At 39.3% G+C, this 25081-nt stretch overlaps 1 protein-coding gene across 6 annotated transcripts; it reads left to right on the plus strand.

Moving 5' to 3' along the window:
- Positions 1 to 323: 323 nt before the first annotated feature.
- LOC112980317 (uncharacterized) lies at positions 324 to 24373 on the plus strand. 6 transcript variants are annotated; one of them, XM_064512363.1, is made up of 9 exons: positions 336 to 479; positions 1594 to 1654; positions 12001 to 12122; positions 13486 to 13624; positions 14499 to 14620; positions 16401 to 16511; positions 20727 to 20833; positions 22255 to 22345; positions 23840 to 24373. In XM_064512363.1, the coding sequence occupies exons 2-9, from the start codon at positions 1609 to 1611 to the stop codon at positions 23954 to 23956; spliced, it is 855 nt and encodes a 284-aa protein (XP_064368433.1). In that variant the 5' UTR covers positions 336 to 479; positions 1594 to 1608; the 3' UTR covers positions 23957 to 24373. The 6 variants fall into 6 exon arrangements, with proteins under 6 accessions (XP_064368432.1, XP_064368433.1, XP_025950853.1 ...); XM_026095068.2 differs by lacking the exon at positions 336 to 479 and adding an exon at positions 828 to 1096 and having other exon boundaries at positions 14499 to 14575; XM_026095066.2 differs by lacking the exon at positions 336 to 479 and adding an exon at positions 833 to 1096.
- Positions 24374 to 25081: the final 708 nt, after the last annotated feature.

Consider the following 25081-nt stretch of genomic DNA (forward strand, 5'->3'; position numbering starts at 1 on the left):
GGGAAAGGGAGGGACTTCACCTCGGACATGCGCACTCGAAGGGAGAGGCGACGCTCACGTGCTGCACCGCCTACGCACATGCAGATCGGGCAAACAAGCAGGCCCGTGATCTGGGCATGCGCAGAGAGAAGACCGCTAAAGGCCAGCGCGGAGGCGAGGGGGTGGGCTTAACTTCTAGGCATGCGCACAAGGTCTCTATGAAGACGCTAGGCCGCGGCGCCCCTCTCCGCATGCGCACGAAGGAGCTGGTGGGCTTCCCGCGCACGGAGGAGGGCGCGGCTCTGCGCCGCCGCGGGTAACCCGGCACGGGCAGTGTGGCCTGCGCGCGCATGCGCGGCGTCGCGGTCGAGTGCGCCCCCCCGCGGCGGCGCGGCGCGGCGCGATGGAGCTGGTGGCGGCGCGGAGCGCGGTGCTGGCCGCCGTGAGGGGCACGCGCGCCGCGGACCTGCCCCGCCTGCTGCACTGGATGCGCACCACGAGTAAGCGCGGCCCCGCCGGCCCTGCTCGGCCGCGGCGCGCGGAGCCGCCCCGGGTGCCTGCGGCGCGCGGCCCGGCGGGGCCCCTCGAGCAGGCCCCCTCAGTGCGGGGAGCCCCGGCGGGCGGAGCTGGGGCGTCCCCGCCGCCCACCCGCCCAGGAAGAGCCCCGCGGCGAGGCGAGGAGGCAGCCTGGTGCTGGCCGGCGTCGCTCCGCCACGGGCTCCGCGTCCGTTTAAGGGGCATGCGGTGAGCGGCGGCGGCGCCCCGCCTCGCCTTCCCCGTTCCCCCCACGCTGTGCCCGGGGAAGGGCTCGGCCGTGCCGGCGACGCGGAGGCGGGCGGGGCGGGAGCAGGCGGCAGCCGCCCCCGCGCCCGTTGCGGGCCGGTAGCGCGCGGCTCCGCAGAGGGCCCGGGCGCCAGTCCCGCTGTCCGGGGTGCTGCGGGGCCCGGGCGGGGGGTCGGTCACCTCTGGGCCTTACGTGGTGTCAGGCTAACTAGGCCGTCAGCGGGGTCCCGCCCGGACCCTCATGCTCACCCTTGCTGGTCTTTGTCACACTCACTGTGGTCGATTTGGAGTTGTGAGCGTCGTTTCCTCGGATGACCTCTGTCAGCTCGCTGGGGCAAGTAAAGAGTTTCCTAGTGCTACCTGTCCTCTCTGACTCTAACCAGGAGTTACCGCGCCTGTAGTTGTGTCAGTTGAAGCACTGTGTTCCTCAGCTGCTGTAGTTGGCAGACTGTTTCAGCTGAAAATGATGGTAGCATGAGTGGATGCTTAGGGTTGTGAGTATAGCGGCTGAGGTACAGGCTTCTGTTTGTTCTGCCAGCAGTGCTACAGAGGCAGTAAGTTACAGCAGAAGAGCAGGACAGACAGCTGGGGTCATAACCTCTTAAATTTTCCAGCATGAAATGCCAGAGATCATATGGAGGCACTCTGCTCCTGGCATATCTAAAGAGTTTTATACACCAGTCTTGTCTTATTCAGCTTCGCACATGTTCACAGCAGCCTTTCAGGAGCTGGAAAATAGTGGTTTGAGCTAATTTGCAAGTACTTCTTTCCCTATTTAATGTCATTTTAAATTAACATAAATTTCTGTCTATTTTCTTGTTTGTGCCTCAGTATAACTTCATCAACATGCTGCAATCAAACATCTCAACACAGCTGAAGGAAGGAAATGTGGGTCAGTGCACAAGCTGTTAAATTTTGCAACTGAACAAATAAGAATATGTCATAGAAAATATGAATATACACAGTATGCTAAAGCTGTAGGCGCATAATGCCATGCTGAATAAAGTGGCTAAAATGCTGCTTAGTCTGTGGTTATACTTAATTTTTGCCATTGCAGATGGGGGTCTTGAAAGCCCCTGAATGCTTTGATCCAGTCAGTGTCTCAGGCAGCCTATGAGTATATGTCCTGTTTATCAATCGTTGCCTGTTGGGATGGTAAACCCACTCCCTAGTGATGATGCGGTGGGTGGAAAAAATTATAATATGATGTGTTATGTGCTCAAGTCATGCTCTGATGTGCTGGGATTATTATTGTTCAGTTCTTTTGTTCCAGCAGTGTTGATACCAGCATTGAAAAACCTGGTGTAGGCAGCACCTCAGTTTGAGTGTAAAACACTGTGGAAACCTATAAGCAAGTATTTGGGGATACAAGGGCCAGCTGTGACACGTGGAAGTGGCAGCTATTCACATATAAAGGGTTGTGACTGAAAGCATGCCTCTTACTGCACTTGCATCCAGTTACAGAGAACTGTAAAGTCACTTTCCATGGGGCTTGCACTTGGATAGTTACTTGCTCCCCCAGCCACTAAAACGGAGAGAGTCCTCAAAGATCCTTTTATGATTGAGTTGCTCCCTCTGCTGTCTTTACAAGGAAAGAACCAGTTGGGAATGCAGAATTGATCATCCTAGGATGGCTGCATAGCTCTCACCCCAATCTATTATCTCTTTTAGGACAGACATTGTCAGATGTTTCAGAGTATCTATCAGACAGCCTTCACAGAGCACTTGATGGGACTCCTTAAGACTTGAAGGCTGAAGCTAAATGGGTTTAGTTAGTGTTAATTGCTGTAACTAAACATTTTTGTTTTCTGTGTGTTTGTATATACATATACATGTATGTACATATATATATATGTATACACATAATGGCAGAGCAAAGTGCTCAAAACAGTATTTCATCCCTTCCGTTATGAGCCTTTATCTGGATGTGGTAGCATGTTGTGCTTGCTAAATGGTGCATGGATTACTGTAAATAATCTTGTTAGAAGTATTTTTTTTTTTCTTCCAATATGCTCTAATTTACAGGCATCATTGAATTTCATATGTAATCATATTGCTTGCTCATCTAAGTAAACAGTTACAGTTCTTTCTAGACTAACATTAGTTTGTCATGTGTATTTATGGCTGTCTTGCAGCTTACTGTTCTTTGACTCATTAACAGATACAGTAAAGCGCATGGGAATTTACTAGTAAAGCTTGAAAATGGTAATCTGTTTCAGTAAGGAAAAGAGTACTCACTATTTTATCCACTTTGATCCTATCATCAAGCTTTACCTTTTATCTACCAGAGTAATTTTTAGGCAGTGACATGGTTTATGTAGACTTGCAGAAGTCCCTTTTCAATCAATAATTTCTTAGTTTTAAGATGATATACGTATAGTGAAGCAATAGCAATTAGTACTGATACAGACTTAACACAAAAATAGAATGTCACAGATTGCCCAATACATCAAGTATTAAGTAATTCAAAATTTGGAACCTCAGTGTAGTTACACTGTAGTTTGTATCTTAATTATAAAGAGTAAATATGGAGAAAGAATATATAGTTCCTTTCGTTAAAAGGCCAGGCATGGATTTGTATCATTAAAATTCAGAGGAAAAAAAAAATCACAGGGTCATAATCTGATACAGGCTAGGGACTGTGTCACACTCATCTTTCACAGCGGCTGTCTAGCTATGAGAATTTTTGGAAGCACAGAAAGAAAAATTTTAAGAATTACTGATTGAAATACTGATTGCGTCTTTTGTAGTTGACATTCAATAGGCTTTTAGATCATATGCTGCAGATTGGAGGACAGAATAGACTGGATATACAGGGCAACCAGAATGAAGCAGTTAAAGTAATATCTCTGTAGTTGTCATCTTGATAGGCCAGATCTGAATCTTTATCTAATCTAATTTATACTACATTTCTTTCTCTTTTGCAGGAAAAAAAAAATTCTTTTTGGATGTTCTATTTGGATACTATTGATTTGTTTTCTGAGAAATAAAGCTGCACTTTGGGCATCTGCAGTCCTTTAAAGCTTGTGATTTTATCTTGCCAAGTGCTGATGTAGTTAAAAGCAGTAGGCAATCATATTTGTTCCTATATGTGTGGATTAGGGCATGTGGGACTTAGGCAAACTTTATTTCCCAGAATGCCAGGGTTGTGGAGAAATTTGGAGCCTATAAAATTTGGCTACATGCTACTGCCTGTAGAAGTTAGTAGTAGTTTCAGAACCTGTTGATGGTGATGTTTAAGCAAAAGTACTAACATTTGCACAATTTTTATGCTATCATTAGGTGCTGCAATTCCCCCCCCCCCCAATATGTGTATATACATGTGCACATAGGTATACAATAGAGGATAGGAGATTAGAAAATCTTGTGCAGATCTGTAACAATTTCTCATTACCATCAAATTAAGATAAGTTTCACTGATTCATTAGGTCATTAGTCTGTTCCTTTGCCTATATGTAGCTGGCTTATATTTTTCCACTCTTTTTTCTGAATGGCTGCATCCCTCTGGTTTATCTCTAGTTTTCTTTTTCTTTGCACCAAGCAAGCACAGGTCTAGAGAAAGACCTCTCTCTTACTGGTTTTATTTTCCTGCAGCATTGAACAGTAAGTAAGCAGAGGTGTTTATCCAGCAGGTCACATGCCTTTATTCTTTTGGGAATTTCCTCAGAGTTGTAAATGTTCTGGGTGATGTCCCCAACACAACACTTTTGATGATAGCTCTCTTCATGCTGCTTCTCTGAGTTGCTTCTGTGACTGCATACTGACAGTAACTTTTATTGTGCTTCCCCCCGCCAGAATTGTTGTGTTTGAGTAATTATACTGTCCTTCTCAGTGTAATATCTGGATATTGCAGCAGTAATTAGTACTGGTTGGACAGAAGATGGTGAGGAGTGGGAACTGAGGTTTCTACTACTGTACTCTGAATACAGCTAGGGAATTTGGGGTTTCTCTGTGCAGTGAGGAAACAGTTTTATAGGACATGCTGAAAAGCTACCTGATCTCTGTACCACACAGAGTTAAAAGCCCAGTCTTTGATGATGTAGATGGAGGAAAGAAACAAACCTCTGATGAAAACAACAAAATTGTAGGGGTAGAGGAGTAGTATGCTGAATGAGAAAACAGTGCAAGTAAACAAGGATAGGATAAATGGAAACAAAATAGTATCCTCACAGACAAATTATTTTTCTGTGGTGTGTGGGTCATCCCATCCTGTTTCACACCCCCCCCCCCCCCCCCACTGTCCTATTCCTGTTTCAGTCAAGATGTTGAGCTTATAGTTTTACTTCCAGCTGAGGAAGGCTGGGTGTGATTCCAGTGTTAGCTATAGTCAGGCTTTCTTCTTCTCTTCCCCCTCTCCCAAGTAAAGTGTACATGGAGCTTATGTAGGCCTTAGAGTAAAGCCCTGCAGAAGTGGTTGCCCTTCCGTTGTCACAAACCCAGCGTTATTTGTTTAATTAATGTTTTCTGACTCATGCTGAATCCATGTAATGTTATCCCAAAATCTTTCCGTGGAAGAGCCAGATTACTTTTTAGTAAAGCAAGATATCTTATCTAAAGGAAAGACTCTTTTGTATGACATGGAACTGAGAGAACGTTGAACATGTTCTCACTCTAACAATTTCTAGGAGTAATCTTCCTTAGTATTTATGGGAATGCAAGTGTATGCAAGATGCTGTTCTTTTTTCTTCTTTGTCCAAGTCCAGAATGAAATAAGCAGTCTTTTTTGGGGGTCTTGTGAATTTTTAGAAATTCCAAATCTTTATGTATAATGAAAGAAGACATTACAGTTTTAAGGCAGCTGCTTAGCAACGCTGCTTTGCTGTTTTGCAGTCAGCCAGCTCTTCCCACACACTGCAGTGAAAGTACGTCATTTCACGGTGACTTGCATTCCAGCTTTTCTTTTGAGTTAGTCTTAGATCTCAAAGAAAATGAAACAATAAGAGTTGGAAGGAATAACAGGAACCATTGGTGTCTTAACTTTTTTATAATACGATGATTAATGCTTTAATATCCTTCTGCAATAACCATGTTCCAGAAGTTTTGGCTAAGAAAACTTGGGTGAAGCCCAAGAGCTAATTCAGACCACTTGGGGAAACCCCCCTGAAGATCCCACTCAGTTGGGTTTCAGCATTTGATGTATAGCTTCTATGTAAATGTGTGCATGCACATATCCCTCTCCCTGCTGCTCTTACCTCCACTGCCCAAACTCCTAGAATTGTCAGTAGCAAGAGAGGTTACATTTAGGAAGAACAGATGCTGGAGAAGATAAGCAACGAAAACAGAATTTAACAGGCCATCTCTATACATTAATACAGATACGGGAAGGAATCGGAGGAAAACATTTGTAACTTCCGGGAGTCTTTATTTCAAATTTGATATTAAAATCGCCAAACTACTGTACTTACTGGCAACTGCTGAACATTTTTACGGTATTTAGAGCTATTAATGCAGATTACAAAATCCTATTTCTCAATTCATGTCAGTGAAGCACAGATAAGGTGATAAAAAGCCCCTTTATTTGTCTTGTCTGCCACAGGTTCTAAGATACAAAATTACTTTTTCAGCAGGGCTAAAATTGTCTGTTCTAATACTAGCTTCTAATTTTTTTTTCCAGTCATGTAACTTAGTAAAATAAAAAAAAACTTAAAAGCTTTTTCTATTCTGTCCATTTCACTGAGATCTTAGCTTTATATTTAAATGTTTCTAAAGTGATTCACTGGTCTTAATGGCCAATTGTTCGTACAGTGATGTATAATTCAAAACAATCATTGAGTACTAAACCATCACAAATCCTCTAAGTTAAGGATAAACAACATATAATTAAGTATTTTTTTTTTCTTGTGCATTGACTTGCACTGGGAGCAAACCAGTTTTTTAAGAGGTTGACGTAGGATTTAGTCTTGTGACTTGGAAGTTGAGGGTGATCAGTGCTCTGGCTCTTAACAGGCAGCGAGGGAAGGCTTTCTGACAAAACTAGCCAAAACAGACCATGGTGGACATGTTGCTTTAGTTCTGCTTTTTGCATATAGAGAAGAAACTCTTTCTTGTGGTACTCTTAGGAACAGACTAAGTTTATCCATCTTTTTCTATTATGTACTTTATGGCCTAGGCACTATTGTTTTTCCAGACCTGCTAGGAAAAATTATCAGGTGGTGATTTTCACAGTACAAGAATATGAAATAGTATAAAGAAAAGAAAAAAAAAAAAACCTCTTTAACAGGAAATGGTCTTTAATATTTCCTTTCGAAACTATTGTCATACAAGCGGACCTAAAGCAGAGTGAGTCTCTTATTTAAAAGGATCAAAACATGTGTTTCTGTGGTGTGACAAGTGTACAGGTGTAATTTTGGTTCTGTGAAAAAGGTGATTTAGTATAAGGCTTCATGTCTAAATTGGTGCAACTGTTTTATCCAGGTAGAATACTCTTTCAGAAGAGATCAAAACTGTTGCAGAGCCGTGTTAACTGGAATGTATTTCTTTGTTAAAATGATGCCATACCCAAAATTTTTTTCACTGCTCTGTGTTGTTTGATAAACTAAACTGGAATGTTACCTGTCATCTGATGAATCACCAGTTATTGGAAGTGGCATTAATTACTTTTCTTTTCATTTGAGACAAATGATACTGCTACAAGAGGGAAGTCTCAAGAATAACAACCGCATTTATGCTGTTAGTCATTGAAGCTTAAATAATAATGGTGGGGAAAACTAATGATTATATAATAGGTATGTGACTTACCTAGTTTCAAATTTAACTTTGAAGCTTCGTTCAACTTCTGAGTGTAAAAGAGTTAAAGAACTAATAAAATATGCTATGATGTCTACTGGAAAATGTGCCAGGAAAGCTGGTTACTCTCTACCAGTTGCTGAGTATGCTTAGGGGTAGGGAACGTATTTAGAGTGCCTGAAGAACTTGGTATATGGAGGTCATAGGTTGATCCTGAATTTTTTGAGCCAAAAAAGAAGGTAGTAGTGTTTTAGAGATGTGGGACTTCCTCCTTGACCTGTGTGTTCAGTATGATTAGAAAAAGGTAAATGATTAAATTGGCTGTGTATTAAGTAGCATGGATACTAATGCTTTTTAGTTCTGTGAGTCTGAATTTATGTCTAGAAAACCATATGGTCTTTTCTGTTATGATTACCTTTGCTAAACCCTCTTCTTTCCCTGTGACATGTGATCTTATGTTTTCATTTGGAAATCATGTTGCTTCTCAGTCATGTAATTCATAATGCCAGGATGTTTAGATGTTGGTGTAACGGTGCTTTCTATCCAGTGTGAGGCTTTGTGATGTTTTCTTAGCTTGTGTTATATTTGCTGTAGAAAGGCTGAGCTGCACCAGGGTGTTAGGCTTTTTGCAATTTGTTAATTAAATTTTATAAATGCACGTTGAGTAGATCCAGTGGAACCGGTTTTTGAAATAAAATACAAACAGTAATGCACTCAAACTTCCTTCATAAACAAATGGTTATGATTCATCCTGCAGTATTTCATAAACTGTACAGTTCTTCCCTCGTTAGTTGTGTGTTCTATGAATATGGAGTTTGGCTTACATACTCTCTATTTCATAGATACAACAGGCACTAAAATGATGTAAAAATAGTATTCTTTTTCATTTCTTCTTTGAAGATCCATGGTAAGGTGATACTGCGATTCTTATGAGTGAACAATTTGTTAAACACAAGGGTGGAGTTGATGAAACTGTACCAGTCTGAGGCAGAAATATACATATATATTTTCCTATTTAGCACCTGCATTCTATACTTGATGGCAATCTATAAATATTTACATACTGCAAAACTAAATGAGTTATTGTGGTAGCTGTTGCTATTTCTTGCTTTGACAAGAGTGAGGTAACTCTCAGAATCTGAGTTTAGTCATTGGCTGAACTTGCAAATATTCCACATGCAGCTTCTGCTAAAGCTGCCATTTTGTGATCTCGGTAGTCATATGTTCAAACCTCTTTTTCTTTCTTTTTCTTCCTATATGCTTATACTTTAAAATATGATAGTTGGAAGGAGAACTTCATTGGCCACTTATTTTTCAGTATCTGTGTTTCAGCAATTTTTCATTTGAGCCGCTTGTATGTGTTTTAAGATGATTTTTGTTGTGGCCTGTTTCATACAGACTATCTGCAAAGATTTTTCTGTGTTGTACTTTGTTGCTTCAGAAGAGTAGCTTGGATAACAGTATTGTGACAACTATTCCTTTCAAGGTGGGAAAGGAGTATTCTGGATTTGAGGAAGTTGTGCTACCTGTCCTCCGTCTCTGAAAGTATTCATTTCTCTAGTGTACAGCTGGAATATTTAACAGCCTGTAGAGCCATTCACCACTGCTGGCCAGAAAAGGTCACCAAGGCAATGAGGGAACAGATCCTGTTAACTCAACAACTTTGGGGAAAAGGGAGCTGAAGTTCTGCATTTGCAATGTGGTGTAGCTGGCCTGGTGGTCTATGAACACTTACTGCATTTCATTAAACTCTGTGTATGAATTTGATACTCTTAACAGGCAGTATAACAGCTGGATGAGCTCTATTGCATAGTAATAGTATTGTTTTAAAGCATGTGCCAGATGTAGGGGCTTATTGCCCACAGACACCAGTCTGTACAGCTGCTAATATCATCTTTCTACTCTGTTGTTCTGTCCATATCACTGTTTTTCCCCTCTTGTTCCCTCAGATGTTATCCACCTCAGCAGGATCTGGCTCCTTTGCACGCTAAATGTCTGTCATACTCCTTCTGGTCTGATTTCCCCCCCACCATTATTTATTGAAGTTTCCCTAAACCTAATGTCATCGGGCTTGAGTTCATCCACCTTCCCTGAACTAATCAGAAAAGTCATCAACTTCACTGCTCCTGGGACGTTCATAAATAGTCTGCAAGTTGTTGGATGGACTGTGAGGTTAACAGGACATGGGTGCTCATTAGAGGTTTCAAATTTAAATGCTGCAAAGCTGGAGCTGTTGCTTTGCAGCTGTCGTTTTGTTTATGCTGCTGTTGCAGCTACCTCCTCCATCCCAACGCAAAGCTTTCACCTCTTTGGGAGCTGAGGTTGTGGGGAACTTAACTATGAGCTCTTTGGAACAGCAAATTACCTTCTAATGCTGTAACAACTACCAGTTGGTTTACAGTGCCAGTCGGGGCATTCGGGCATTTCTGCAATACATTTAGTAAATAATAAACTGGATACACATTAAGGGAGTCCAGCTGATTTAAAGGCCAAGTATAAGCTTTGTGCAGCTTAATGTGGGGTATTCAGGATTATCTGTTGGTGTCTTGGGACAAGTCTTGGGACTTGTTGGAAGAAGCATTTACATTTACATCCTGTAAGAAGAGTGTGTCTTGCTCTAATGAATGCTGGTTTCTTTAATCATATTGTACTCACTGAAGTGCTTAAGCAAAAAGCACTTCAGTAGCATACTGTATTTAAAATTATAGTTTAGCTGATCTCTGTGTCTATACTAAAACCTTTTCACTCTTCCCAGCATTGCTTGTGCTCCACAAGTGACAGAAAGATTGAGTGTACTAGCATATACAAAACTCTGGCATGTCTTAGACTTACTTTGAACCTGCTTGCCATCAAGCTTGTCTATACCAATGTTCCCACTGGGGACAGCAATGCTAATGAATATTAACTTTTTGTTTTTTAAACACCTGAAAAAGACATCAGATCTTCTTTTGGTAAGTGATACACGTATATGTAAAAAACACTCCCTGCCCAACATGGTGGCAGTCAAAATAGAACAAGAAACAAACTAGAAGTGGAACGGGGATGAGAGGATGAACATGTCTATGTTTAGACAAGAATCAATAGATGGGGTTGAGGCATTTTTCAGGGTTAGGTTTGTGGTTGCTTTTTGTGTTTTTTGTTTCTTTTACATGTAGGTAGTTTTGACCTGAGATGTGCCTTTGTTTAGAAGCAGTTCAGTGCCCTCAGAGCCCTGAGATATCCAAACGAAAGCGGAATTTCATCTAGTCCTTGGTTATGAGGAAGGTGTAACAAGAAAGAAACAGGAACCTCAAGCTGAATATCAATGAGGAACGTCATGCTATGAGAAGAGGGCTAACATGAAACTGGGATGTTGTCTGCAAGATGTGAAAAGTCTGTTTAGCGCAGAAGAACCTTTAGCTGGAGTAATGTCTAGTTCTGAATGCTACAGGTCAGAAAGGATGGGGGAGTCCATAAGATCTAGAGAGGAGTGATGACAACAGAGTTCTAGAAAAATGCAAGAAAGGGCTGAGTAAGTGGATCTTGTTTAGTCTAGAGAAGAGAAGACTGAGGGGACGCACAATAAGTCTTTAAAGTAATAAAAACTTACTATATGCAGGAGAGAAGCAAAGTTTGCTATTTCCATTGTGAGTAGGACAGGGAGTACTGGGTTTAAATTGTGGCAAAGGAAATTTAGATGATTTATCAAGAAAAACACTGCTTTCTAATAGTGAGTTAAGCACTGGAATAGATGCCCAGAGAGGTTGTAGAGTCTCTGTCATTAATGATCTTTTTGAAGAATACTCTGGAGGAGTAGTGACACTTAGAACTGGTTCTGCCTTGGAAGAAGAGAGGATTGGTGACCTCCCAAGTTTCCTTGGAAGTCTGCTTTCTAGATGTCTAAATCAAAAAGAAGAAAAAGGGTGTTAAGGTAATTAAGGGGTATCCTGGAAAAACAGCAAGAATTTACAGTGTGGCTTTGCAAAAACGTACTGCTTTACATCCATTCCTGTTTTCTTTCACGTTTGAAACAGTTTGATAGTTTCAGTCATTTAAGAGTATTGTAAGTTGAACTGTTGAACTGTGCATTATCCCTGATGTTTTGTAACCACTTTATTAGAAAGATGGTATGTATAAAAAGAAACTTTTACCAAAAAAAAAATACATTCAGGCAACTGTGGGTTTTGTAATTTCTCCAATAGTTCAAAAACATCTTTGATGTTTTTATATCTTAAGCTGAAACAGTATGACTTTGGTGGCAGCCCAGATCATCATATGTGAGTTATAAGTTTATAAATATGAAAATAATTTGAGATTTTAAAAAGTGCTATATTTATGTTAAGTGGCAAAATTATTACAATCTAAATCTGTCATTGGCTGGAGAAAAATAACAAAGGCTGAAAAATGCATTTCAAATAAAATCCCTATCCATCTGGTATTGTTTATGATTGCAACTATATTGTACTGGTCATCACTTAGTCCACATGATCTACATATGATTGTTCAGGGGTTTTTGTTTGTTTTGATTTATAGATGACTTTGATGACCTTGTGGTGAATAACAATGATGTCGTGCTCAAAAATATCGCTGAAGATTTGCGGAATCGCTTACCCATTGAGGCAATGTTTAATTCGGAACATCTAGCTATTCAGAAAGTAAGCTAATTGTTATGGTCTCTGTTTGCTGAACCACATCATTTATTTGGGCACTATGCTGATTTCAGTTATTTCAGTTTTACTAGTAGATAATAATAGAGAATGAACACTGGATTGAGATACAAGAAATCTCAGTCTGGCTTCCAGATCTGTTGCTGCATAGTTGTGTGACCCCAGGCAAGTTGCTTCATACTTCTTAATACATATATTGTAAGTTATTTGGCATAGCTTTCATTCTGTGTGGTGTGACACTTGTTGCAGTGATTCTTTAGCACTAACTCCATACTGGAATCTAACAGGCGCCTTAATAAGAAATAGAAGTATAGGGCCAGTGTTTTGCTGCTGCCATAATGTGGGCAGCCCAGAAATGATTTTCATTTCTTTTCAGATTCCAATGGCTTAGAAAGAGGTAGGCTGTGAGCCCTGTGGGAGGGGAGGGCACCTTTTCTACTTGAGCTGCCAGTATAGGTGGAAAGTTAACACATTTCCCAGAAAAGTGGTATGTGGCTCTTAAATATGATAGAGGATTGGCCACATGCAACAATCCTGGGAGAGGGGGAGAAAGAGGAGTGGGAGAATGAAGATTACACCTCTTGAAATGATCAGAAGGCAAACATCCCAAGTGGTATGCTTTTGATTGAAAATGATATGTGCATTAATCAGGGATGTTTCTAGATTGAGGCATAAAACACAAAATTGGCAATCTTTAGACAGCTGAAGTTGAGAAGCAGAATTGCCCTTTCTCCTAAATTTAAGTTACCTTCTCCTCATGAAAGTTGAAAAGAAAAAGCTTCTGTTTCTGTGTACCAAACCTCTGTATTGCCTCCTCTATGCCAAAGCCAGCTCTAAGTAGACAGAATTCACAGCAGGTCTCCTGCTCGCTCAGCTATCCACACCTCCAGCTTTCTTTCCTTTGTCAACTTTCACTTACTGGTAATTTCAGTGGAGTTTGATCTAGTTTACATGGAGGATTCTATGCTTTAACTCCATTAATTTTTAATCAGTATAGTTAATCTATAGAAAACTGGTTTGGATGGTTTCTTAAACTGTCTTGAGAATAACTAATGCCAACTTTGATTTGATCAGACCAGCCATGCCTTTTGCAGAACTGTAAAATACATTGAATTTAAATATATCTGAAATAAATAAACTGTACAATTAATAATGGACTTGGAGAGACTACTAATGAGGAGGAACTGCCACACAATTCCCAGAGTTCTGATGTGTAATTTTTGACTAGGGAAAAACTTGGATGTTGGGGATTTGGGGAAAGGTAAGACAGTGGGCAGATTACCTGTATAATAGTATAAGTGAAATTAGGAGACTTCATTATGCCTTTCTTAGCTTTTGTTCCTTTTCTCAGATACACCAGCATCCACTACCCATGATTCATGTTGATGCATTCCTTTATGATGATGATTTTGTTGATTCATTGTGTGAGGAAGGGAAAATGAGTAGGAACTACTGCACAGAGTGTGGCTCATACAAGACTTCATCTTTAGGTAAGTGCTCATTTGGGAACATGAGAAAAATTCTGTTTAACTAAATTGGTGTGTGCAGTCACTCAGCTGGACAACAGAACGTCCAGCTGCTGGAGGACCTTATTCAGACTGATGCAGCACACAGACCAGAATTATTTCCCACAACCAATGGAAGGAGACTCCTAGACACGTAAGCCAAAATAATTTGCAGTGTATGAGTGACACAAGTTGCTTGCAAAAACTGGGCAGGGAAGAGTCAGGGCTGTGTACCACTGAAGAGGAAGATGCAAGAGGAAGACAATACCATAGCAAACCATGCAGTAGCCTCAGTCTCCTCTTGCACATCTCCTCTGCAATCTCCTCTTGAAAAGCAGTAGGAAATACCATGTTAAAGTTTGTGTGTGGTGTGGTATGGATCAGTGCTGTCACCAGTGTAGCACAGGCATTGAAGAAGGAATAGTTTATTTTAAGAACATTCAGTTCCTTAAAATCTTGGAGTTGAAATTTAAGCTGTTAATATGTCTGGCCATGAAAAGGTTTGCATGAATTGTGTTGAGCTTTAGGTGCTATGTTTCTAAGTTTACTTAAATGATTCCAAGTTATTGTATCTTCAGTTCTTTAATATATGTCACTGTGCAGACAAAGGTAATTCAGTTTCATGAAGGATTTCAAGATTCTCCATGTAAGGGAATGAATACACAGCCTCAGGACAGTTGTCTTGGCAGGCCACCTCAGATCTGCAAACCCTGGTTTCCCAAGGTCCCCAATACTAGTTTAGTCAGGAAACCAGACAGGTTTTCAGTGAGGATAACTCTTCAGATTTATATTTCATTGATTAATAACGCATTAGTTAGTTCTGCCCACCCAACACCTTTGTTTTGTTCTTATTTCCCAGAGTTTATTTCGCATTCCTTTTCCCTCATGGAACTGAAGTTTCTTTATCAACATGTACTGCCTGACCTGACAGGAAAGGTAGTGGTTGACGTTGGCTCCAGGCTTGGTGCAGTGCTATTTGCGGTAACTTCCAGCACAGGAATTCATATTTTATTACTGTGACATATATTTTCCCTCTTCTCTGACTGCCTACTCTCATTACTCCATCTTGAACAGGTCATTCTGAGAGGCATCTCTAGCCTGACTGAACAGCATAAGGTGCTGTTTACCAGTGATTTCAGTTCTTGTTCTGTTCCCCACAAACAGAACTACAAATAATCTTGCTTATGGAGAGGAAAAGTCTGTTGTCCAACAGAGTAGCATATTACTGTCACAAATGCTGCTTTTTTGCTAATTATTGCTGTATCTCTCCTTCATAAGTAAGCTTGTCCTGTGTGTCTTGACCAGGTCTATATATAGATCGGTTGTGTTAAATTCCTTAATGAAGCTGACAAACTGTTAAATTATACGAAGGAAGACTTTGATATGAATTTGTCTCCTAAAACATATTGTCATGCTCTGGGCTTTAAAGTGCATATAAAATACTTCATTGAGAAACTTGAGTGCAATTTTGATTGCTTTTGGCATGGCTGGTGTAACATATGGCCAACAGCAATGCGAAGCACACGTTACAGCTTTCGTACAAAAATCAATGGCTGTTTAGGGCTCAGTCTTGGAAACACTTGAGCATGTAACTTTACTTATCTGAATAATCTAATTTTGGGAGTACTCAAATGAGGAAAGTTGCTTGCATTTGTAAATATTTGCAGCATCAGATCCTTAAATGGTGACGCTGTTGCTAGCTACTGTATTTGTTTTGAAGTACTTAAATGCTTGTATTGTTATAGCAAGAGATAGTCTCAAGATAAAACAGCAACGAAGTTTTAAAAAAAGAAAAAAAGTTCTCCTTTTCATCATATTCTTGGCTTGTATTTGAGAAGTGTTGATTTTATTTTCACAGGTTGCTTTTCTACCTCAGTCGAGTGCTTTCAGAAAACTTTAATAATTAGATTGCAAATCGAGATATCTCTGACGTTCTATACATTTAACACTGTTAGTTTGCCTTTCCCATTATTAGCAAACTGTAATTACAGTGTTCAGTGGAGACAGAACTGTAGTTAAAGCTAAAGCAATATCCCCATTAGCCCCATAGGCTCAAATACTTGTACTTTTTTTTAATCTCCCAACAAATTTCCGTAATCTCAGTCCAAAACTGAATTATTTAAGCATTTTGGGTTCATTACTGAGGAATAACTTACCTTTTTTTTCCCCATATGTACCTTTTTTTCCCCCCATATGTACCTATATGGAGCATTTGAAAATAGTAGCAATAGAATGCTTAGAGGTGCTGACAAAGATTCTGTCCTGAAATATCACCTTTTATTGTGGGTACATTGTTAGCCTTTTTCACTTGCTTTGAGTGTGTGTATAGTCTTGGATCTTTTTTTGCTCTTACTATTTTCCTTTTCCATTGTTACAAGAAACAAAAATGTACAGAGAGTGTTTAAAGGCTGAGCTTCTTTGCCTTTCACAGTATTTTTATAATTTAGTTTGTAGTGTTTTTTCCTTCTTTGGCCAGTTTACATGTTCTGCAATTGAAGTAAAGTTGCAGCTCTCCTTTTCTTTTCTTTTTATTATTTGACCTGTCAGCTTGGCTCTCTTATTAAAATTCATGAGAAATCAGTGATAATTGCCAAAACAGGGGCTTAGCTCTGAAAAACATGTAGCATCGACTGTAAGACATTTCTCAACTTCCTGTTTTAAATGCTTTCTTAATCTTTTGTTTTATTTTTCCATTTCAATTGAAATGTTTGAAGTCACTTTAAAGGCATCACAGTTACTAAATTTCCTTTTCCTAATGTAGGGTTATCTTTATAGTTCAGCATCCCAACTGTATGGAGTAGAAATGAATGCAGACTTTTGCCAGTTGCAAGAAATGACAATTACAAAATACCAGTTCATTGACAGAATAAAGGTAACTAAATATATGGTTCAGTGTGTATCTTTAACCAACCATGCAGTAGGTATGCTGTTTATTGGAGTGACTGGTAAATCAGCATTCTGAAAAGAATTCTCTGCCTTTGCTTGTTTTTGTGTTAAACGAAGGCTTTTTGTTGAAAAAAGAAAATTCTCAAAGCAGAAAAAGACAGAAATTATCAAAATCTGATAACATGTTTAATTGCTTAGGCTCTTTTTCCTGAATAGACTTACCTAGTGGCTCACGCAAAGCAGATGCATCCTAGCTTCTTCTCCCAGTGAAATCAATGACAGGTTTGCCACTGACTTCTGTGAAACTGGCTGTATAAAAAGTTTGTATCTCAAATAACAAAAACAAATGGCATCTGTGTTCATTAATAGTATCTCTGTGTTTTGTTAATGCTAACAAAGATTTTTGTAGGATTTGCAAACACCTAAAGGACTTCAGGCTATTGGCGTATGTTTTCTCAGAACATTCAAAAAACAAGATGGATTTCAAAAAATCTGATATTATGGGAACCATTTCCCTATTCCCATTATGGGAATAACTACAACTATTTTAATGAGAAAAATGTTTTCTTTTTTTCCTTTTGGGGGATACCAGTAGTTTTAATACCAGCAAAAGTTGATGAGTAGAATATGTTCAGTGGCTTTAATCCTGTGTTATGTGCATATGTTTTTGAACAGATTCACACAGACTGTTGGTGCAGTAATTTCTTGAGAATTAAAATAACCAATTAAAAGCTGGAATTAAATAATAAATATTAAAATATTTAACACCGAGTTAAGCAGCATCACGGGGTTGATAAGTTTAATCCCAGTTGCTGCCGGCTTTATCCGTAATCTTGTTTTTTGCAAATGTTTTGGGTTCATATGTGCATCACCTTGTTGTGATGAGACTGAAGGTGCAAACAAGAACTCTGTCAAGTTAATTCAGTGGAGCTGGAGATGTATGTACGTGCTTTTCAGCCCTGTATGTTCTCTACTGTAAGACTTTTTTGTTCTTCCTTCACACCTTGTAATTCTGCTGAAATATTCGTTTCAGAGTAAAGATAAAAAGATAATACATTTTCAAAGTTGTGCCTGAGAACTTTACTATTTGAGTCTAATTAGATGTTTAGTCATGTGACTCCTGTTATCGCATTTCTTTGAACATTTCTTAGATTTTTATTTCACCCCCAAATTAATCCTCTCCAGAGATGCGCACTAGCTCGGAGAATAGTCAGAATCCAGTTACTGTTAATAACCTGTGACTGAAAATTGAAAAAATTTGAAAAGACATCTCTTAAATAACCACTGATTTTCAGGTATTTTGAATTTTTATTAGAATATTGTTCCTAAAGGACAACAGATGAAATGATAACTGTAATGACTACATTTTTATGAGTGAATCTTGTGTTCCTTTGGTCAACATTTGATTTGGTAAAGTACATAGAAAATGCTCTGTGTGGCTTGCAATCTGGGCAAATGCTTAGATGCTGGGAGGAGAGTTACACAGTTGAACACATCTTGAGACACTTCAGACCTCAGTTCAGAAGTTGCCTGTATTCGTGAGGGCTCAGTGTGCATTCCTACTGCCAACAGGGCTGTTTTAATCAGTTGCTGCCCCTTCTGTCGTGCCAGCACAATTCTTTGTGTGAGCACGTAACCAAACAGATCAGGGAACTGATCCAGCTGAAAAAGAAGCCAGCAGGAAAGCGGTGGTTCGTCTGGAGCAGGATCTGGGTCTAGCTCATGATGCAGCCACACACACTTGTGCTGTCCCAATGGAGGGAATGATGCAGCAATGGGAATGAGTATGTGTCTGGGAGAATGGGCTGCTTAGATCACCTACTCTAGAACTGCAGTCTAATTTTAAGTTAAGGTTTCAGTGTTGAAAAGTCAAGGAAACATCAACACATACTCCATATTTCCCAGGTGTTCAAGTGTCTTTCTGAATTGAGGCCTAATATATTAGGAATGCCATTAGAAGGGCATTAAGAAAACTTAGTGCTAACCATGACTTCTTGTGCTGCTTATAGATAGATGACCTTTTCCTCCCTCAAGTTGCCATTTTACAAATCCCTGTCAGAATGGTCCATCAGTCATTTGTGTTTGTAGTAAGGGACTACTGCCTGTTTTTTGTACAGAAATTCAGTGCTGCTGTTATTTTAGTCCCTTGAAAAGAAAGGAATAAAGTAAAACATCTCCTTGACCTTGGAAACCGTGATTTGAATATCGCTTACAGTTTAGGTGCACTAAAAATTATGGAATAAATCAAGGTTCTGATAAATGAGTTCTGGCAGATGTGGCTGTGGCAGGTTTTGCCCCTAGTTGTCTGTCCTGCCCCTCTGCAGGAGGCTGCTGTCTGTGTACTGGGACAGCAGCATCAAACCTAAATCCATACCTCTACTACTACAGTTTATAGTGTGTCATTATATCTACAACTAGCAGTGGCTTTATGTGGAGGACTTCAGTTGATGAGCAGGGCCTACCTTATTTAGGATTGCCAATGGTGATAGCAGCCTGAGCTGTCTGTCTTGTTTCTGCACTGCCTGGATGTTTGAGCTCTTCATTACTCAGCTCCTCTACTGCTACAGTTTACATTGCAGTGTCTTAAAATAAATTATCACCTATTTTAATTGTCTTAAAGCTCTCAATTTCAGGAACTAATTGATAAATAGTTCAGATGTCTGCATGCTAGAGGTGAAAATAGTAATTTGACCAGTCATTCTGTCAACTAAACTGTCCCTGTTCCTTAGTGAGGCACAAGAACACAGTTGCTTGCTTTCCTCTTGCTGCAAGCAGCGGCGGACAACTCAGCGTGCTGATGTGTTTAATGAAATAAAGCTGTTTGTTTTACTGAGTCAGAGCCCTCACAGAGAACCCATGGAATATAGTTCCCGAAGATGAAATGCTGTGATGTCTAATTTTTATGAGCAGTAGAGTTTTGTTTCTGTTATAGCTAGTATTGAAATACTTGGCTACACTTGCTATAGTGCATTCTGGAGTTATAAACTGCAGCCACTCATTGCCTTTTTCACCACTTGAATTCCTGCAAGTTGCATGGGTAGTATCTGTTTCTGCTTTCAATAAGAACAGCATGCTTTCTGTGCTCTACAAGTATCGGTATATTGTTCAGCAGGCAAAATACTTTTTATCTGCTGGAAAACGTATCTTATCTTCTGTACAAAGATTCAGCTTTCCTGCCAGAATCATGATTTCTCTTTTATATCCATCCAGTGTAGAAGAAATTGACAAAACAAGGAATATTGAATCTATCCAGGTAATCTGTTCTCAGCACAATCCACTAACAGGAAACACAGGAAATGCAAGAAGTTGGTCAGATTTCCTGGCCATTTTCAATATATAGGGATGTACTTTAAAAAAATTGGGGGGAATGTAAGTAACATTCAGATTAGCGTTCTTTCCCTCATTCACTCAAAAGATATTCCTATTTGTTTCTCCTCAGATTTAGGATTTGATGCATTTCTCCATGTTTAAGAGGATATCAAATGCATCTTGTCAGAGTCTTAATGAGCATCCATATTCTCCCTCCACTACAATATCACCTCTTTGAAAATGACATGATGTGCTAATATCCTTTTTAGGAGATATCAAAAGGACTCTGAAATTCAAATCAGCACCTGTGCTGACTGGAGAAGTAGTTGTTCAGTAAGATACAGCACTTTCTGTCCTCCAGTGCCATAGAGCATGCCGCCTTTCCAGCATTCCCAGTCCCAATATATGTAACAAGAATTCAGTTGACAGACCCAGGATCGACAAGTCTTTTCTAGCTGTGATTCCTTAGTAACCCACTGCACTGTGCCTGTGAGATGCCTTTTGATATCCTCATAAAAACTTTGGCTGGTTTAAGTCCTTTACTGAAATTGGTAAACATTTGTGATTAAGACATAGGTAAGTGAAAAGTAATAGGCATCACATACGTCAGCTCCTTTTCTATGGCACACAGCGTTGTAGATCAAAAGTCAGACACAGCATTGTACATAACATAACGAATTGAGTATTTTAATTAGGAGATTTTTTTAAAAACTTATTCTGGTTATTTTACTTATGTTTTTACCTAATACGAAGTCAGTGAAATATCCATTTTTATGACTGGTTCAGAGTGGTGTTAGCAGGTACTGTATTATGTTGACAGGCTTCATGTCTACTTGAAGTCTGTGTTTGTCTCTTAAATTAATTTATACCTTGTGAAATTTCTCTCTTTCAGGTGGTTCATGCAGACATCTGTACTCAGGCCTCACTTCTTCAGAAGGCTGATGTTGTTGTAATGAATAATGTCTTTGAATATTTTCTTGACAGATTGGAACAGGCCAGGTAAGCTATGTGTCCAAACAAGTAATCTATTTCTTTGGCAATGTGCGTGTAACCTTGTGAGTTATGGAAAACCTTAAGATTGTGCTTTTTGGAGTCACGTACATAAATTACATAAGGAAATTGTTTTAAATTGCCTGCATTTAATTGTTATACTTAACTGCTACGTTGTTAATGGCAGTAGTTGGTTGTTAAACCCACTAAACACTCTTCCTTTGTTTATCCAGACCTTTCCTTGAATCTGTGCACTGAACGGTTAAAACAGCATCTAACCGTTAAAGGGTTTGAAATTACTATGCCAGCATACCTTTACTATAACTTTAGGTTAATCTTCAGAAAGAGAACAGGTTGCTCTAGCTTTTGGATATCTGACCTTTAATATATATGCACTGCAAAATAGAGTTGATGGTATTTCTAATATGATCCTAAGTAAGTAATAACAAACAGGTACATCATTAAGATTGTCACTGTCCTCTTTCTGATACAAGACACTCACAGATGAGCTTTTGCTGATCTAGCTGTGTTCATTTAAGATGTAAATAACTTGATGAAGTTACCGTGCCGTTAGCACAGGCAGCCAAAAGGAACGGATGCCTGTGTCTCAGACAGCCCAACAAACAGTCTGACACTTGCTAGCAGTTTAAGCTAAGACTTGTCCCACTGCCCTTGATATCAAGAAGTTAATGTTGAGCAGAGAGGCAGAATGCATGAGTGAAGGGTAGTGAGTGTTTGAAATTGCCAGGAGATTTGTTTCCAGGTACGTGAGTGAGAATTCGTCTGATACCTGAAGAACTCGGGTGTAGTGGTTTAACATTGCACAGTACCATGAAGACAAATGATGTCTGAAGAATACTAGAAATTAAATTCTTTTTAGTCTGAATTGCTGTGCTGTGCGAATTGATCTGACTTGCAAAATCAGAAAAAAAGGAATGCTGGGGGCTATCTTTAAATACTGCCATTGCTAATATCTTATGTGAAGCATTTTGTCACAACTGCAATGTAAGTATGTAAAGAGCAACTTGTCAAACTTAACAGAACAGTGGGATTGGGGACTGGATTTTATTCTTCAAAACTAAAAGTTTAAAGGGACGAAGTACCAATGTTTAATCTTAGTCCAGAGTGAAGGTGTTGACAGTGCAAAATGGCATGCAGATGTGTCAGAGTGAAATAGAAATGTTTCAAATAACATTGTAAGATGATGTATTCCCTCTTTTTCATGTGGAACTTGATTTTGTTCATACAAACATATTTGAGGTATTAACAGATAAACAGATAAATCGCTATTAATTGATAAATATGTATAGCAAGTCTTTTAAGCTTAGTCTATTTTTAGGTCATTAAATTGTAGAAGTGTTAGATTTATTGTATATCAAATGTGTTTCTTTTTCTGAAAACTAATGACCTACTTCTAAAATGTGTTTCAGAGCTTGGGAATTTATTGCTTGTAATGTGAGGAAAAGAGGGTCATTATTAGTAACAGTTCCAAGCCTTAAAGAATCTCTCTCAAAGCTCCAGGTAAGTTCTCCCATCCAGTTTTAGCTATCACATTTTGTTGCTTTCTGTGAAAGTGGCAGTTCCGTAGTTGAGGTTAGCTGTTTGCCAGTATTGTCATGAGGGCAGGTATGTGACCTTGTGCGTAGAGTAGATGATGTAGTACTCTGGATTCTGTTTCTGAGTTGACCAGCAACTAATCTTCCTTTGCTTTGTTTGTCTCCAGCTGTAAAATGGAAACCGCAATCAATGTCAATAGGCTGCATGAATTATTGTATTATATGTATTATTAACAATGCCTTAGTTGTGAGGCTAAGAATACAGTATTATTAGCAAAGCCATATTATGATGTTAGTAAGTTATGTGATAATCATATCCGCTCCCTTCAGACTACTTCCAGGTATAGAGAACCTATAGAGCCTTAGAAGCATAGATGTATTTATAAACTTCTAGTTAAAAACAAAACCTTGAAATGTTTTCTCTATTCAACTCTGCACTTGCTCATTGCCTTGAAACGTGACAAACTGCTTTGCCAGTGCAGTGGGAGAAAGAATCGTAATAAAGGAGGACTATAGCCTGAGGATATCCAGTCTTCTGACTTGCTGTTACCATAGAAAATGATTCATAATATGCCAATATGAGCTGTTAGCAGTACAGATTAGGGAGAGATGTGGTCTTCAGCAAGCTGAGTGATTATCATTGGGTGTTTTGGATCAGTGACATAGCTTTAAATTGCTCTTCGAAACAAACAGAATGACAATGCAACTTTCAGAGGTATTTAATACCCTGTGCTGGTGGTGGTGTTGAAGAGTAGTAACCACTTCTGATGGGGCAACCTCTGCTTTGTGTCATTCTGCCATAGGTTTTCTATAGGTTGCAGTTGCTGTGTGTATGATGCCTAGGGAAATTACCTGGGTTGGCTTTGGTTAGGAAACAAAATGCTGATAATACACGACAAGGCTATTTGTAAAGTGACTTGCTGGCCACAGTGGTCTGCTTTAGAGAAATTGAATCACTTACTACTTTTATGCTGTTGGGCAAAATACATCCTCAGCCCCAGGCGCAGCAATGGTGTCATTTGACCTTTTCTTGGAGCAGACAGTGGTTATACAACAGCCGAGAAGCCCTTTGTAGTCTTAATACAATACCCGCTGGGTGTAAAACAAGAAAGGACCTGTGATTCTTCCCTGCTACAGTTAGCTGCTCCCTCACCACTTCTATCAAAATGTTGCCTTCTGATCCAGATGCTTGAGGCTTGTACAAATGCAAATGGAAGGCAGTTTTAAAATGCTAGCAAAATATCTAAACTACTGACTGAGATTATTTTAAAAAATTATATTTAATACTCTCCTGTTTAGGTTAAATGATGTTTCCAGAAATGAATTATCAGTGCTGCATAATTTGGAATGACTAATGTCTCTTATTATGTCTTGCCTTCTTAATGTTGTACTGACCTTGAAACTCCTGTTATGTTTCTCAGAATTGTGTTAATTTAAGGATCTGTTTTCGTTGTTTCAGACAGATATACAGCTCAACCAATGGGTAGAAGAGATACAGCTAAACTATGATGTGTACGTGGAAAAGGAGGTTGACAGAGAAGCACTCGAACAAATACATTTATACAAGATTCTCTAGTACCTGCTCAGATTTACTAATATCCTTGTAAAATCATATATATATTGAGTCTAAAAATAACTCCAATTTATTTGTCTGAATAAATTAGGTGAAAAATCTTACTGTGATTAATCTCAGTAGTCATAGCTGTGGTTTGTAATGAAAAGAGGTCTTTGGAAACAGGATTTCTTGTGGAGACATTCTATCTCAGAGATCCCTATGGTTTCATTTTGTGCAAAAATATTTGAAAGAGTGTCTACTTACTGATGCTAAAAGAATGTTTTTGTGCACTAGCATTGCTCACTGCTACTCTTTGTTAAATATATCAAATCTAAGAATAGTGAATCACTAATAAGGTGAATGATAGCAATACATTAAACATAATTTTACTTAAAAGCTGTAGTATATTAAAGTTTGCTGTTTTGTTTTGATATAGAACATTTTGCCATATTATCTTTACTGTTCCTCCTGTGGAATTTCTAGGGGGGTTTTCATAGCTTGCTTGATAACAAGAGAATCTGCCAGTTTTAGTTAACAGAAAAATGAGTTCTTCTGTTTAGTTAGTCGTCCTTAAGGTGGCTGGTAATGTAAAATACTTACAGACACCTAAGAGTCATTCAGAATTAATACTGCGAGTCCAGGATGACAAAATTCTCTTCCACTTCCTGAACTTTTGATGAGGATTATAGGAAGTATAATAAGGGGTTAAGAAGCTGAAAATTCTGAACAGGTGTCACGGCTTAATGCTGGCTTGGTGGCAGTGTAAAACATTGGAAATTCGTAACAGAGCCTCCTCAGAGCAAAAAGATCCACATACGCCCACCACATTTATATTTAGATTTTATATTCTAAGGATATAAAGCTTTTAGTCAGCTCAAGAATGTTTCAGCTTTTAGAAAACATTGACAATCAAGTGCAAAAACATTAACTTCAGGAGTTTTGGACTAAGTGCATTCTCAATTTAGAAGCAATGCTAGTGTCTAAAAGTTTGCTGCACAACTGATGTCCTGTGCAAATGGGAAAACTTGAAATTGGATTTCAGTCTTCAAATGATTTTCAGGTCAGTGAAATTTGTAAGATATACTGTAGGCAAAAAAGAGCATTGGCTATTAGGCACTCACTAACATAATTGGTAAATGGTACTTG

This window comes from Dromaius novaehollandiae, chromosome 5 (assembly GCF_036370855.1).
Source record: "Dromaius novaehollandiae isolate bDroNov1 chromosome 5, bDroNov1.hap1, whole genome shotgun sequence".
In the NCBI taxonomy this organism is placed as follows: Eukaryota; Metazoa; Chordata; class Aves; order Casuariiformes; family Dromaiidae; genus Dromaius; species Dromaius novaehollandiae.

Coding starts and splice junctions, on each gene's coding strand:
- LOC112980317 (XM_026095066.2), top strand. CDS start 1,004: ATGCTCACCCTTGCTGGTCTTTGTCACACTCACTGTGGTCGATTTGGA. Junction 1,097..1,593: donor ACCTCTGTCAGCTCGCTGGG/GCAAGTAAAGAG, acceptor TTTGTGCCTCAG/TATAACTTCATCAACATGCT. Junction 14,621..16,400: donor TTGGTGCAGTGCTATTTGCG/GTAACTTCCAGC, acceptor TTCCTAATGTAG/GGTTATCTTTATAGTTCAGC.